At 43.9% G+C, this 16,316-nt stretch overlaps 1 protein-coding gene across 1 annotated transcript; it reads right to left on the bottom strand.

The window, feature by feature from the left end:
* Positions 1-9,652: 9,652 nt before the first annotated feature.
* GP9 (glycoprotein IX platelet) lies at positions 9,653-12,581 on the bottom strand. Its single transcript, XM_041427556.1, has 2 exons — positions 12,459-12,581; positions 9,653-11,151 (listed from the first exon to the last, which is right to left on the bottom strand). The coding sequence occupies exon 2, from the start codon at positions 11,146-11,148 to the stop codon at positions 10,552-10,554; it is 597 nt and encodes a 198-aa protein (XP_041283490.1). The 5' UTR covers positions 11,149-11,151; positions 12,459-12,581; the 3' UTR covers positions 9,653-10,551.
* Positions 12,582-16,316: the final 3,735 nt, after the last annotated feature.

Raw genomic sequence — 16,316 nt, 5'->3', positions numbered from 1 at the left:
CCCCGCTCCGCTCCGCTCCGCCCGGCTCCGGGACCGCGCCGGGACCGCCCCTGCCCACCCCGCTGCGGGACCGACCCGCTCCGCCCGGGACCGCCCCACGCTGGGACGGCCCCGCTCCGGAACGGCCCCGCGCCGGGACCGCCCCTGCCCGGCCCGCTCCGCCCGGCTCCGGGACCGTGCTGGGACCGCCCCGCTCCGCTCCGCGCGGCTCCGGGACCTGCGCGGCCCCTCCGCTCCGCCCGGCACCCCCCGCGGCCGGGCCGTGACGGCTCCGTGCGGGATCGGTCACCGAGCGGGGTCGGTCGCTGCCCCGGCACAGCGTTCCGGCCGCAGGTGCCCGTGTGGCGGTGCCGTGTGGGCCATCCCGTGTGGGCCAACACGCGGTGGCGCGGCTGGTGAGCCCTCAGTCGCTGCCTGATGGAGGATCCGCACATGCTCGGCCGCATCCTCGCCGCAGCGACGCGTTTTGTGTCGTGCCTTGCTGGTTTTGTGTATTCCTTTTACAGAAATAAACAGGTGCCGCTGCCGCTCAGCCTTGCAGGAAGCGCAGCTGGCTTGCCTGGCCGGCTTTTCGCTTTCAGGTCTGCGCTGGGTGGGGTTTGTTTCCACGGGCACAGGCCCAGGCTCAGGGCGATGGTTTTGCACCCTTGCAAGGTCCTGTGAGGCCGAGACGGCTTTGGAGCTGTTAACATCCAGCTCCGTGTCTGACACGTGCACACGGATGTGTGTGACTAGTACATCACGCACTGCTTCTGTGTTTTGAGATAAACAGATCTCAAGAGTCTGGAATTACTTGTTTTAACTGATATCTGGGTTATCTGCAAAGCAAAGTGCTTTTAAACAGGTACTCTCCTTTAGGTTGTGTGGAAAATCAAGATGCTTATAAAAATAAGATTGACCAATTAAATACATTGACGGAGCACATTTTGTCGTTCTGTTCTTTCTACCAAAGATCAGCTACATTCCATCCTTGTCATTTCAGGTTATAAAACCGTGACATGAAACTGTTTTATGGCAAAGAGTGAGAGTTAAATTGTCCTGTAGGTAGTTGTGCAGGAGGAGAGCAACCTGATTATCTCTGAGCCAGCACAGCCAACCAGGCCAGCTTGGCCTGAGTTGCCACTGAACTCAGTCTATTTTTGGGTGGCTCCATGATTATTCCTTTTCAGGTCTGGATATATTTTTTGGTGATCCATGGTTGCATTCCAGCCAGGAGCAGAGGTTTGAGTACTCAGTCAGGCTGCACCAAAGGCTTTCTGTTCCTGCAGCCCTGAATTAAGCAGGACATTGCATCCTTGGATATTGACCAGCCAGGACAGAGAAGGTATTAAAGAGATAATAAGACATCACTCTGTGTATGCTTTCATGCTAATTATATTTTCAGAGCTGAGAAAAACAAGTTTGTTAGGAGGAAGCACTGTTAGAGATGTCAGTCTTTATAATTCATTGCATCCTATCATTTTAATGGAAAACTGAAGGTGCTATTTCTGTGAAGATAATTATAAATCAGCTATTTCATTATCCTTGCTAGAGATCATTGCAAACATTTTTCTGTTAGCTGTTATTGTGGCTGCTTGTCATCACAAACCTTAACTGCATTTCAAATAGAGAACTCCTCAAACAAAACCCACAAATTGTCACATTATATTGCTGGGCTTACGTGAGGGATCTGTGATGAGCTCTCTCACATTGTGAAAGCTGTAAGTAGTGGTTTGAGTGTTAAAATATTTTCTTTACTGTGATTAATCCTCAGACTCCATTGGGGTTAACACCTCTTTCATGCAAAGGTAAAACAGGAAAAACAAAATGGGTTTGAGTCAATTCCAATTTGTATCTGACTGTATTTGAGAGTGGTTCATCAGAGAAGAGTAGAGTGTGCTAGAAACACTCTGTAGCAGTCTCTTACCTGGAACTACTCTAGTAGTACCTAGAAAACAGTACTAAAACCTGGGAGAAACCCCCCAAAACTGGCCTTGGTCACAGTTTCCTGTTCTCTCTGCTCCACAGGGGAAGTGAAATTTCACCTCCACCAAGCTGAGCTGCAGAGCCCTGGGTGCAGGGGAAGGTTGTTGGCAATTTCCACATTGGATTTGGGGGGGAGGGCTGGGTTGGTTCAAAGCAGCTGCTGGAGACTTGAAGTTTAAAAGGAAATTAATTAAGTTCTGACTATCTAAATAATTGTCTACAGTGATCTCAGATTAAACAGAAAAAAACACAAGGGAGATGCTAAAATCTGTTCCCCACTCTCCTGCAGCACTGGAGAAGGAGTGGAGGGCGGGGGCTCCAAGAAAGTTCAGAAACTCTGTGAGGACACAGTGAATTTTCTGAATTCTCTGCAGTAGCAAGCAATCATTCCCACTGGGGTTATAGAACAATCACCATAATTGCTCATGAAAACCAAGATGACTTGAGTTATGGCTTGGTGGGCACATTGTTTATGCTGTGTTCCAAGAGAAATTTTCCAGCAAATTTCAACATTTTGTATTTATAATGCAGGCATGATGTTTGATGTGGTAACGCTCCTTTTGTGGTACAGCCTTTCCCTGGTTAGATTTTGGTTAAGAGAATGTTTAAGCATCTGTAGTTCTTGATATAATTTTATGGCCTGCTGATTTTACAGCTGAGTCAGCTGGAATGGGCTGAATTCTTTCAGACAACAAAAATAGTGATATATTGTAACTTCTTTTTAAAGAGAGCTATTTGTTAAATATTTAAAGATCACCTTTTATAATAAATATAAAATATATAATAAATATAATATACAATATATGCATATATATAATATAGAAAAAATATATAATAGATGCAAAAAACTACTTATTTGGGGTTTTTTTGGTTGTTTTTGGATTTTTTTTTAAGTAATAAAACCATGTTTCCACACTCAGCATTACCTGACACAGCCCCATAGATTTGATGCATGTTCTTACTCATGCACATTAAATCATACATTCTCTGTGACTCTTGAGTTTCTGAAAGCAAGCTGCTCTTGTACCAATCTTAGAATATTTTTAATATTTTGAGCTTTCCTTCTTGAGGAGAGTACCTGAGTGTTTATGTTTACAGGAGAGACAACATTTTGTCCTCCCTGTGGGTGGGGTGTGGAGCTATTAACCCCACAGGGCTGACACAAATGGATGGATGGGTGTTTTGAAGGCCATCACCAGTGAAGAGATATTCCTGCTGTACAGGAATTCCTGCTGGCAGCCTCTCTTTGCCATGTTTGTTGTGTGAGCAGGAATTGGGGAGCAGCACATGGACAGAGATGCTCTTTAGGGTGATGGTAAGAACTGGGTTTAATTGGGAAGCCCCACATGGGATTTTCCTTATGTCCTCTCCTCCACCCTCAACCCTTTGTCCCCCTGAGCTGCAGTGGTCCCAGCCCTTGGAGGACTCCTGGAATCTCAGAAAGTCACTTAGATGAATCTAAGATGTCACTGATGTCACTTAGACCTAATCTAGCAGAAATTTTGCCTCTGCCTGGTGTCCTTTCTCTGTAGTAGCACAGGTGGCAGCAGAACCATTGGGTTATAAGGAAATCACTGACAAATAAACAGGGATGAATTCAGTGCCCAAAACTTCCCAAGCCAAGGATTTGTACTGAGTATTCCTTCTAAGCCTGCAGAGCCTACCCTTTCAATGAGGAAAATTGAAAATGTCTCCCTCATGGTGACTCCCAGCAGTGAAATGGTTTCTGTTCTGCAGCTGCTCAGCAAGTGTGTGACTTTGTCACGTGTGACGTGCTCCTCACCCTGCGTGGGTGCCGCCTTTGTTATCAGCCAAATTCCAGAACAAGCTCGGAAGAACAAAAAAATTGTATTCATGAAGTTTTCCAAGTTAGGCATTTTGAATGTTAGAAACCATCAGCTATCTCCAGTTCCTTTCAGATGACTCAGTTGTGGAGACTGGTCTCTTTGTCGTTTGAAATGCTATATTCATATACACATCTTAATCATCTTCTGAGTGAATGAAGTGCAAATCCTCCTCTGCTTGGCTTCTGCAGGCTTTTATCAACCTTAGTCACCCATCCTCTTCTCCTTGTCTGAGCTCTGTACAGGATGAAAGGCAGTCATTGCAGGGGCTTTATCTCACAGGGTGTGAGGACACACACACCACTCCAGAGCCGTGCCAATTACAGAACTGATTTCTTAAACCCAGCTGGAAATCAGTCTCAGACACCAGAGTGGCTGATGAGACCAAACTCCTTGGTTTATTTGGCCAATCCTCCCAGCCAGCCCCCTTGTTTTGGGTGTCTGTGCACCCCTGAGCTCCTTGGGGACCTGCACCACCTTGGCTGGAGCTGCACCTTCAGGAGTGCACCTCGGGGAGTTTTTGGGTACCTTTATTAGCATTTGCACCCTCCAGAATTCCTGCCTGGCGTTTCCAGTGCAGCCAGTCCCACAGAGCAGCAGGGTGCACGTGAACTGGGGCTTACCAGCTGGCCTGAGGCTGCATGTCCATGAAATACTGCACAAAGTGCTAAAGACTCAGTAAAGAAACACCTGGAAATCTGCAGGGTCTGCTGGCTCTTTATTCTTTATATCAGACATCCTAAAATCTGGGCTGTCATTCTCCTCATGTCTGTTTGGGATCCCCAGTGTTGTCACAATAGTTGGATTTTTTTATGGTAATTTTCCCTGGTACAGATTGCTGAGGGAGCTCACGTTTTAAAATATTTGGGCCTTTAAAAATTATGATGCTGCATATCAGTTAGGTAGGGGATTGGTAGGGAAAAAGACCCACAAAAGGATTTAATTTCATTATTTTGTTTTATTTAATATACATTTTTTTCCTTTTTTGTTTTATCAGGCTTTGATAGGATGAAGTCATAGTACAAAGTTATTAGTTTAATTTGAATTTACATAAAAGTTCATCATCACTTTAGGAGAACAGAAGGAATAAAACCTCAGTCAAGTTTCAATATAATATTGAGCTGTGACTTTGGGAATTGTAGTAGCAGAAAATTCCAGGCATGTCTAAAAATGATTAATTACAGTGAAGAAAACAAATGGAGATTGTATTGCCCAGTGATCAGAATTATAATAACTCCAGGCTTCTGCCAGTCGAAAACAATTTGTGTCTTGCACCTGCTGACACTTCAGGACAGAAAACTTGTATGGAAACTCTGGGAAGAGCTGGCAGTAATTGGCAGCTTGTTTGGAAACTCTCAGCCCATTTCTTGGAAAGGGTGACAAATTCCGAGGAACTTCTGTCCCTATGGAATTCAGCGGCCACTAGGTGCCAATGTTGGTCCAGTTTCAGAGAGTCGGACAAAGCAGTGATGGGAGGCAAAGGAATCCCTTCGGGGCTCTGAGTTTTTGCTGTGCAGAGTTTGTGTCCTTTCATTGCCCGGTCCCTTTCTGCCTGGGCACTGTCCAGCCGCACTGCCCTCTCAGGCTGTAATTGCTGCTGGTTTAGTTTTTGTCTTTCCCTAATCCAGCTTTTGATAAGTGCACCTGAACGTTACATTACTGGGTTTTGCAGTGTCCTTGCAAACTCAGGGAAATCAAGAATACCCTAGTTCTGAATGCTCTGCTGTTTTGAGGGCAGCCTTTGGTGGTGTGGCCATTGCCAGACCTTCCTCTGCTTTGCACTGCTGCTGATGGGAGAGGGTTGCAAAGGTCGATTTTATTTGGATGTGTCAGGTTCCAGAGTCCTTCTCCATGGCCATAAGAGGCAATCTATGAATCCTTGTCAAAAAATAAATTATTAGTTAAGAGGTAAAACCCTTTTGACCCCTCAAGAGGAGACAAGACAGATGATTCAAGGAGAAAAGGAAGGCTGCAATTCATCCCTGCTGACACTTCCTTCCCTAGAGATCAAGGTCATTTAAGAAAGGACCTCATTTGAATTTTTTCTCCTTGGACTAAGATGAATGCTCTGTATTTCTGTAGACCTATTCCTTTATAGTATTCTGAGGGAAGAGGTTTCAGTCCACCTTTCCCAGGGAATGTCTTGATGCAGAACAGCACCATTCAACTTTAATAACTTTGGACTGCTAGAGAACTGCATGCTTGCTGGTCAGACAAGCCAAGCCAAATGAAGTCTGAGCAAAATTCTAAACTCTAACATTTCTTTTGGCTAAAATGAAGATGCCAGGTCAGGCAGTAGCTGTGACATCACTGGGATGAACACTGGGAAGTGCTGCCGGGGAAGGCACTGGAGAGGCCACGTCAGGAGCCAAGTCTCCCTGGGAAGGAGCTCTGTATAAATAGCAGCCATGTGGCCATTATACAACTGGAGCAATTTGTTGTCACACACCCATTATTGAGTGCAATCTGAATTTCAGTGGAGTCAGTCTAATGGCAAAATATTTATGTGGGTTCCAGCAATAGGGCCGCAGCACTCTGGGAAATGGTTTAGTGCTCTGGAGAGAAAAGGCATTAAGATAAATAAACTTAGCATTGCTAAGCATTACAGTAAACTTAGCACCATCAAAGGAGTCATTAGGTAGGAATTGTTAATATTTCATCTGTTGGCAGTGAAACTAAAATCCTGTAATTCAGGTGTAAATCATAACATGCAAGTGTGTGGGCCTTAAGATTCCAGGAAGAATAGCAGTTTTGTGAAGCCTCAAATTCAATTTTAATAATTCCCCAAACAGTGCATTTAAACATAAATCAGTGTGAGAATGAATGTGTATTGGCTAATTAATTTAGAATACAAGAATGGCAGCACACACCAGCCAAGAGCCTGTTTCACTGCACTTTGGCATGTCTTTTGTACATTGAATTAGCCTTTAGTTCTACAGTTGATGTTTTCTAGCTCAAAAATAGAAGAAATTTCCTGTTCACCTGAGGAAATCCCTATGTTTTCTTGTCCTATTAGGCTAGGAATAGTCTTGGTTTTCTGCTGTTTGAAACTTTTTCTTGGGTGAGTTTTTCTCTTTTTATTGGACAAGTTATTCTAGTAGTTTTTAATGCAGTTCCATATCTGGTCAGTGCAAGCAGGTGTGCAAATAAAATGGAAAATTACAGTCATTATGTGACATCTCTCTTATGACTTAGCTGGGGTTTAACTGAACAGAAAGAAATATTTTACTTTGTAGTACTCATTTTCTGTGTAGTTAAATTCTTTGAATGGGAGCACTAAATCTGAATCCTTAAATTCACAGCCACTTAACCAAATGATAAATACAGAACAAGCTGGTTAACTTTGCAATGTATTTTGTTCCTGAGAGCAAAGTTGTGCTTGGTCTCTAGTATGAATTTAGTGTGAATTGATTTTACCTAGGCTGCTGAGTGAACCTTAGGACAGGTTTACAGGCAAAATCCTCTCAGGTTAGATATGAGTGTGAGCCCGTGGAGATGTGTAAATTCAAACCTACTTCCTACAGTCACTCACATGTAAGAGAAGAGTGTCAGAACAGAAAAATGCCACCTATCCACCTCACGGAGCTGCCCAGAGCTGCTGGGAAAGGCTGGGCTGATTCTCAAAGCATGGGTGAAACAAAAAGCTGGTTTAAGATTTCTTCCTGAAAAAGAAAAGCTGTCAAGTGCACTTGGATCTCATTCATCATTTAATCTTAACCTGCAGGAGGTGGGATTTGAAACCCATGAGAAATGTATGTTCCTAAAATACCAACATCCTTAGAGCATGGGACGGGGCAGAAATCATGCAAATTCAGTGACTCCACACCAGTGGCAGGTACATTTTAGTGAAAATTTACTCTGAATAAGCATCTCTTCTAAAATAACTTATATCACAGGCGTGCACTTTGCTCCTCTCTTGCAAGCAGGTGTTCCTGCCGGGGCAGGAGGGCTCGAGCTGGCTCCATTCCCCAAGCCATGCCATCTCCTGCCCTGTCCAGGTGCCCAGCCCTCCCTGGCAGTGGCACTTGGATTGGAGCTGCTGGCAGCTGCCACTGCCCTGTGCAGGCAGGAGGAAGACATTTTCCATTAAAAATAAAAACAAAATAAAAATTAAAAATATATTAGAAAAGCAGGCATATCAAGTGCCACTGTTTTTCCCACTTGCTCAGCTCCACCCTTGGCACCTTTTGGGCAGCTCCTCCCCAGCTCCTGCTCTGCTTTCCCAGGAGCTCCAGAGGCCCCAGCAGCTGCTGCCGCTGCCCAGGGCAATGGTGCTGTGGCTTTCTTTCTGGATTTGGAAACCCTTCTGTCTTATAAACAAGCAGAAGTGCTTCAATTCTTTCCGTTCTGGTGCAGAAAAGAGTATTTGTAGCTGACTTCAGCAGTCGGCCCCAGAGTGGCTGCACCCAGAGGAGCAACACCAGTGCTGCAAAGCCAGAGAGTTGGGCTCCACAAGGCAGAGCCACTTTTATTCCATGGGGCAGAGCTGGGCTGTTTTATTCCATGGGGAAGAGTCACTTTTATTCCATGGGGCAGAGCTGGGCTGTTTTATTCAGCCTGCTCAGAGCTGAGGCAGGGGGGTTCTTAGGGAATGAGCTGCCTTGTGTTCCAGGGAGCTCCAGAGCTGGCTGTTAGCACATTAATAATCATATTAATCCTAATAATCATGTTCTGTCAGGATGGTGGTCCTGTAGCACAAAGGAGAGCAGCATTTTGTGATGATGGAGCCTTGCAGACTGCCCTGGTGCATGAGCTGAAACCTGGAATAAACTCTAACTAAAGCCTGGCAGAAGGCAAGCAGGAAGCTGAATAGGTCAGCTTGAGCAATGCTGTTTGCCCCAGTGTTAACAAAAATTAAAGAGAATTTATAGGCAAAAAGGGGATTCGCATACAGTGCTATTTAATAAATGAAACCTGCAAATATTCCTTACATTAATTTGATTTCAGTCTACACAGAATTGCTGTTCACCCAGAATTGCTGTTCACACAAACCCTCTCTGTGTGCTGCAGTGAGGTTTTGGTCAATAATGCTGACTCTGATGACTTGTCCTGCCCACCGTGGAAGCAAACCTATTTTTTAAATTTTATTTTATTTTATTTTATTTTATTTTATTTTATTTTATTTTATTTTATTTTATTTTATTTTATTTTATTTTATATTTTATATTTTATTTTATTTTATTTTATTTTATTTTATTTTATTTTAATTTTTTTTTAAATTTTATTTTCATCCCAGCAGTCACACCTGTGTTCCCAGACTGTGCAAGCAGATACAGCCACCAGTTTGCCCCTTGCAGGCAGGATGGAGTGACAGTTTCTGGGCTGTTCCAAACCCATTTTGGGAGTGCTGCCTGTGTGTTTCACTTTGATAGCTGACATATTTTCCTGCCTTTGCACGCTGTTAGCAGCTGTGGTGTTATTTAAGCAGTTTGGTGGAGCGTGTGGCTAAGCATGACACAGTGGCCCTGCCAGATAAACACTGAGTGTTGCTTTTGACCCTCACTTAGTTCCAGCTGTCCCCTTTGCAGAGGGTTTTTTCCCAGATAAACCCCAAATGGATGAAAAGTTATAGATACAAGGCTGTTTTGGTAGAATGTGAACTACTGCCATGGAAGAGATTCCCTCCTCTTTCCTCTTATAAGGACAGAAAAGTTCTCTCAATTATTTTTTTCCTGTGCATCCTGTGTATTCTGTACATCTTATTTGATGTGTTGGTTGGTGCAAGCAGAATGTTCACTAATTGCTAATTTTAAAAATATTTGTACTACTGAAGCCATGTAGTAAAGCAGTTCTCTATTCTATGCATATCCAGTTTATAGGCACAGAAGAGAATGATAAGCTTTTACTGTGAATGATTTATTTCATTTTGAGGAAACACAAAACATCATGTAGGAAATTCCATGAGAGATGGCAGAGTCCATTTCTTCTGTAATATTCTGCATTTGTACAGAATGGTGGTTGTCTTTTAAAACATTGAAAAGATCAGTGCAGGGAAAATATTCTAAAATGATCTCCACAGGACAAGTTCTGGAAATATCTTAGAAATTGAATCAGAAATGTTTAGAATTGTGAAAGAGATCAAATTTGGGTCAATAGGAATGTTCCATAAACATCCATTATTTCAGTTCCACATAGAATGCTTTATTATTGTTCACCCTCCAGGAAATTCCATAAGATTTAAAATTATTTTGCTGATTATATTGTCATTACCAGTCCATCTTTAACTGTATTCAATCAGGGATGCATTCAGTGTCTGGTCTGTGTAATCTGGGTGGTTTTGATGGCAGGAAGCTCCTGAACCTGAGGAAAAGAGGGCTGAGTTTTCCTGCACACAGGAATGGTCCAACCAAGCCCCTGGGGACACCGAGGGATGCTGATGGGTTGTAAACTCACAGAGCCCGAGTGAGAAAGGAGTTGTTGAAGTAACACAATTGGTGCTCATCTCCATTTATTAAAAAGTGTAGGGGTGTAAATCTTCTTTCTATAAGAGCTGAGAATTCAGTGGGAAAATGGAAAGTTAAATGATTTTAAAAATGTGGAAACTGCTCTTCATATGAGCAGATGGCAGCAGGATGGAAGTTGCCTGTCCAAACCTCACCAAGATTCTTTTTGGATGAAAATTAAATCAAACTCTCCTGAGGACCCAGACTTTGAGCTTTTTGACTATTCAAACCAGTGCTGCCAGTGCTCTTTTGTTGTGGAGGAGTTTGGAGTTTCTGCCAGGCTGGTGGCAGGGAGGAGCTCACAGCACCTTGTGGGTTTTGGGGATGCTCCTCCTCAGCCGCCGGCTCGTGAGGCTGAGCTGGCAGACCAGCTTTTTGGAGAACTTCAGAGCCCACGCCACTAGAAGGAGGGTAATTACTGCTCCAGCAATTAAAATGAGGTCTCGCCAGAAGAACTGGAGACTCTTGGTTGGGAGAAGCCTGGTACAAACACCCAGATCATTCCCAGTCAGCTGCTCCAGGGGCTTCATCCTCAGCGGGGCAGGGCTGGCGCACCTGAGCCGGGCAAGCGCGGGCGCGGAGAAATCCTGCAGCCAGAGCTTCAGGTACACGATGTGACAGTCACAGTGCCAGGGGTTGTCCCACAGCTGCAGCTCCTGCAGGTGGCCCAGGCTGTCCAGGGCTCCAGCAGGGATGGAGGCCAGGCTGTTGTTGTGCAGGTGCAGGCTGCGGGTCAGGCGAGGCAGGGCGGGCAGGGCGTGCAGCCCCCGAGAGCTGCAGTCCACCCCCATCCCCCAGCGCTCCCCCAGGGACCAGCAGCTGCACTGGGCTGGACAATCCTCTCCTGGGACCGTGGGGAGCAGCAGGGCACAGCCCAGCATGGCCAGCAGCTCCATCTCCTGCAGCAAAAACAACAAGAAGTGAGGTTTATTAGTGTGGTTCCACAGCAGTTATTTCTCACCCAGGTTTAGGTTTCTGGAATAAAATCTTTGTGGAAGAGGTTTTACAGTGACCTCTGTGAGCCATTGAGAAGTCTGGTAAGAGGATCCATGTTTACCCCTGAAAGAATTTTCTACCAAGGTTGTTGACATAGAAACCAAGAAAGAAAGAAGGATAAATAAGAGAAACCTGCAACTGCCTATTCCAATGAGCATTTAGCTTGTCTCTCGTGACCAATGAGTAAAGTGCAAACTTAAGAGCTGTGTAAGAATGTAGAAAAAGCATGCATGCTAGAATAAAAACAGGGTTTGAAGACTTCTGGAAATGCAGTGTGTTGCTTTGTAGCGTCTCAGTCTCAACTATGACATATCTTTAGCTTTCTGTATGTCCTACAGAACCACTCTCCCCATCTTCAGCATAAACGTTGAAGACAGAGTACAGTTCTTCCCTTTCCTCTCTGGTTCATTGTTTTCCCTTCATAATTGTACAAAAAAATATTGATCAAATTTCTGGGACAGAGTGTCACCAGGAGATGATAGGAAAATCCAGTTTAGTTTTAGGTAATGGTTTCTATTCTGCTTCCATATTGTCATAGATCTAGCGTTAAAATTTTGTGTTTAAACCAGTTTTCAAAATGTAGCTTAAGGGGCTGAATAATTGTAAATGTCTGAAAATCATCTTTCTTTCTGAAGCTGAAGTGCTCATCTTAACCATCTCCTATGTATTTGTCAGTGAGTTGACAAATACCCTGTGGTTCCTCTTTGTGTCCTGTGCCACCTGTTGCTTACTTTCTTTTCCACGTGTTCTTCTAACACTTAACTCTGCTATTGACAGTCATCATTTACCTTCTGTATTGTGGTTCCATCCACTTCCCCCACCCCCAATTTTTTTTTTTTTTGCTGGGATGGTTCATTAACCAATTTTTAACATTGGTACATACATTACATTTTATTTTGTTCATCCTTAAAGCCTATTGCAGCCATTAAGATAAACTGAAATCTAGGACTGGGTATTCTGGGTGTCTTTGCTCTGAACCCAGATACTCATCCATGATTTTTCAAGAAATTTACCAGAGCTCCTTTCCCCAAAGCAAACATCTTAGAAGGACAGACTATGACAGCTGGCTAAAAGAAGTTAAGTGATATTTATGGAAAAGATGATCTCTTCTGATTAAATGCAGAAACAGCAAGAAACCCAAACTCAAACAGAAACCAGAACTGTGGCAGAAATGCAGAAGGGAGAGCTGGGGTGCTTGGCTGACACTTACCCTGTGTGGCCCCTCCTGATCCCTTTCCCTGTGCCTGCAGAAGGGCTGCAGTGTGGCTGCAGGGCAGGCTGAGTGCTCAGAGTCCCAGGGAAGTGTGGCAGGGGAGATGAGCTTTTTCCTGTGCAGGATGGGGCAGCATCCCAGAGCTGCTATTTATGGTTGTGCTGTGGCATAAAGTGCTTGGGGTGGGTCTTGTGCTTGCTGCAGAAAAGAGGAAATGCTTTGGGATTTTTGTTTTGTTCCTAGTGTATTTTTCCTATTGCATCTGACAGGATCTGGAAAAACTCATCTGAAATATGTGGGTGGTTTTTTTTTTTTTCCCAGAAAATATCCAGGTATAAAAGTTAATTTTGCCTGAGCTGCTGAGACATACAAGCCCCAGCAGATGAGGGAGATGAAGTTAGCCTGTGAAATTGAGTTTTTCTATATTAGTCAGCCAGATTTGTTTAATATCTGCCTTCTCACCATTTCAGTAAAACTTATAAAAGCACACCGTAACATCAAAATAACCATTATAGGCAGGTGACATCATTAAGGGATAGAGAAAGGCAGGAACAGAGAAAGGAAATATTAATGCCATTGAATTGAGATAGATGAAATTGTGTTGAAGTCACCCAAAATACAGTATTTAATTTGGGTCACCTGTGTTCAAAAACAATAACTCCAATGGTTTCTGAAATATCCGTCTGTATTTGGCTGCAAAGCCAGTAAATTAGGGTCATACAAGTTTTTAATACACATGTATCCGTTCATCTAAACACAGAATGCCATGTCTGTGTGAAGGGAAAGCAAAAATAGGATTTACTTTTGAATTTGGTTGGGTGTGCAAAGTTTTGGATGTAGGTTTTCCTTTGCTTTAGTCACCAGCAGTGAACACAGAAGAATTCCACTGGCAGCTGGCATTTGGAAACCCAGCTGGTTGTGGGTCTGGTGCTCCATTCAGGCCAGTTCTGTGTAGTGCTGGTTTGGGGACAGGCTTGGAGCTCTCTTTGGCTTTTGGAAACGAAGCCCAGGTGAGGTTTTCATGTTGCAGATGTGCAGCAGAGCTGTGGTTTTGAGCTGTCCCTTTATAACAGGCTGTTCCTGGGAGGAAAGGAAATTTCTGGTGTATAAATTATCCTGACAGCAATTCTTGTAGTCTAATTTTTACTTATTTTTAAAGAACTTTTCTTCATTAGGTCTAATGAGTTACCAGAAGCTGGAGCTTTGTTAGGAACTTCCTTAAGAAAATGCTTTATTTTGTATCTCTGCTCTTTAGCATTTGAAAAGGCAATTCAGACAGTGCCAGGGATAAAAAACAAAAATACTTCAAAGCCTGTTAGAATTTTGATCTTTTCTGTGAGCTGAGGAGATGATTCCTCCGGTGCTGAGGTGAGCAGTTCATCTGCCTGTCAGGGGTGGGGTGGCTGTGAGTGCACTGCTAATGGTCCTCCCACCCTCGGGATGCTTTCCCTGCCTTTGGGGAGCACATCCATGGATTCCATAAATGTCTGTGTGCCCTGTGCCTGCACAGTCTGTGCCACTGTGCCTCCAGGAATGCTGCCACGGAATCAAAACCTTCCTGTCACACAGTGAAATCAAATCCTGTGTCCTTCTGCACTGGAAACATTTGGAATCCCTGGAATCCACACTCCCGTTCTGTGCTCAGTTAGTCCTGCATTCCTCCAGCTGTCCCGGGAGTGGCAGAGGTGCCCAGATGTGCCCAGATGCTGCAGATGTGCCCAGCTGCTCCTGCTGAGCCCCCAGCCCTGTCCCCTGGCCAGTGCACCCGCTCCCTGTGGAGCTCAGGGTGTGCAGGGAGTGGTTGCCAGAAGCACCAGGCATTTGCATTTCTGATTTTAGGGCTGTAACTTTTTGTAGGCCAAATGAGGATTCTTCATTTAAGAGGATTTATTAAGAGACAATTTGAAAAAAAAAATAGTTATAATCTGCTATAATCTTGTTAGGGTATGGAAGTAAGTTTTTTCCACAGAGAGAATCCATTTGAAGTTTTTGTGAATGAGAGAGGCTGTGTCTCCTCTCAGGGGAGAGGGATTTCTGGACAGTTGTATGTCCCAAACAACCCCTCTCTTCTCACCTCTCCCCTGAAAGCCCTTTTCTCTGGATCAGCTTCCTTTGGAGGCCTTGACTCCTGCAGTGAGTTCTGTGGGGGCTGTGAGTGATCATTTCAGGGAGGAAAGATCTGAGGGAGATTACTGCTCTCCTCGTGCTTCAGAATAAAAGCTGCGAGCTGGAGATAAATGAGCAGATCAAATGCCTGACCTGCTGAGAGAAAACTCAGCCAGAAGATGCCATTATCTTTTCTAGTCACTTTTAAGGAGTTCCAGTCATTTATTGCTGACAGTGACCTGTTCTTGACCAAGAAAGGCAGAAGATTTCTCAAGCACTCTTTCCATTCCCAGTGCTGAAAAAACTGCCCACCTCGCACTGCCAATGGACAGCTTCTCACTTAAAATCTCTCACCTTGATTAATTCTGTTCTTCTGTACTTTCAAATAGGTTGGTGAGAGCAGACTAACCAAAATAGATCTTTGTAATTGGATGTGAGTCACTGGTAATTAATGAATTCTACAAATAAGCAAGAAGAAGGATAAAAAAAAAACAATCACAAAATTCATTCTCACATCAAGGAATATTGCTGGCAGAAATGAATTAAAGAAAAACAGTGGTTTCTTTCAAATCAGGAGCTATTGTTGTCTGAAGGACAAAATTTTCCTCTTACCTACTCCACTCTGCAGAACTGGCTGTCAAAGCCTGCTGAGTATTTCTACTTAGGAGGGCTCAGAGTTTCCTCCCGTCCACATTTTTTCCTGCTGCACATTTATCATGGTTTTGCTAATGGGGTTTTGCCTAACATAGTTTTGCCTCTGTCAAATCCAAAATCCCATTTCCTCAGATTATTCCACAGGCAGATAGAGTCTTGTCATTTAGGAAATTCTTCTCCTAAATTATACTCCATCCATTTTATCAAGAAATTCTCTCTCCTCCCTCCTGCTCTCATTGAGAACCTCCCTCTGCCATTTCCCCATACATATTTTCACCAGTGATTGCTTATTTTCCCACTAGGTGTCATCCAAGTTATTTTGTTCTCAAATTCTGAGCATCCCCCCCCCAATCGGCCCTTGAGCTGTAATTTCTCAGTTCAGAAGAATTGCCTGAAAGAATGAAATATTGTGTTCTTTTTAGGCTATTGTTTTCCACTGTCTCCAAGATACAAATAAATCCGAGGTACAAAATATGTTTATTAAGAGATCTGTCTAAATCAGAGGGCTAAAAGCACATGTTTATGTTTTATAGAACTTGGGGGGTTTTGAGCCTGTTAATGAAAATGTTCATGGTCAGTTTGGATTTACACAGCCCTGGGCTGGGCAAACTGGAGGCTCTGTGCCCCTCTCTGCCTTGCTTGCTTGGCTCTAATGAAAAGCAGGTCTTTTTCTAGCTCTTTATGCACCGTCACTGTCACTAAAAATACAATCCAGTGTTCCAGGCAGGCACAACAACAAACTGCATTTATGGGAATGTTTTATTTAGGATTGGGATTGAGCTGTCAGAGCAGATCTGCTCTCTATTTTCTATGTGTGCCTTTATATTAAATTGCAATATTCCCTCTGGAAATCCCTGGGATCTGTGCTAATGGAGGTTCAGTGCTTGGACCAGACTAACCAGAGTCCAAAGCAGCCCCTCCTCTCCTGGAATAAATGGTTGCATGTGGCATCCTCAGTTCTAGATGATTTCACTGCTCTGTTCCAGCTGTTTGGGCCATTGGTTGCTGAATTCCCAGAGTGACAAAGAGCTATCCATGAATGTACCTTGTTCCACTGCTCTGCTAACTCTTCAGGCAAGCCTGCTAAAGCTGTTT

The sequence above is a fragment of the Onychostruthus taczanowskii genome, unplaced genomic scaffold, assembly GCF_017590055.1.
Source record: "Onychostruthus taczanowskii isolate IOZ18803 unplaced genomic scaffold, ASM1759005v1 scaffold116, whole genome shotgun sequence".
Lineage (NCBI taxonomy): Eukaryota > Metazoa > Chordata > Aves > Passeriformes > Passeridae > Onychostruthus > Onychostruthus taczanowskii.
This window is presented reverse-complemented; position numbering and strand designations above follow the sequence as displayed.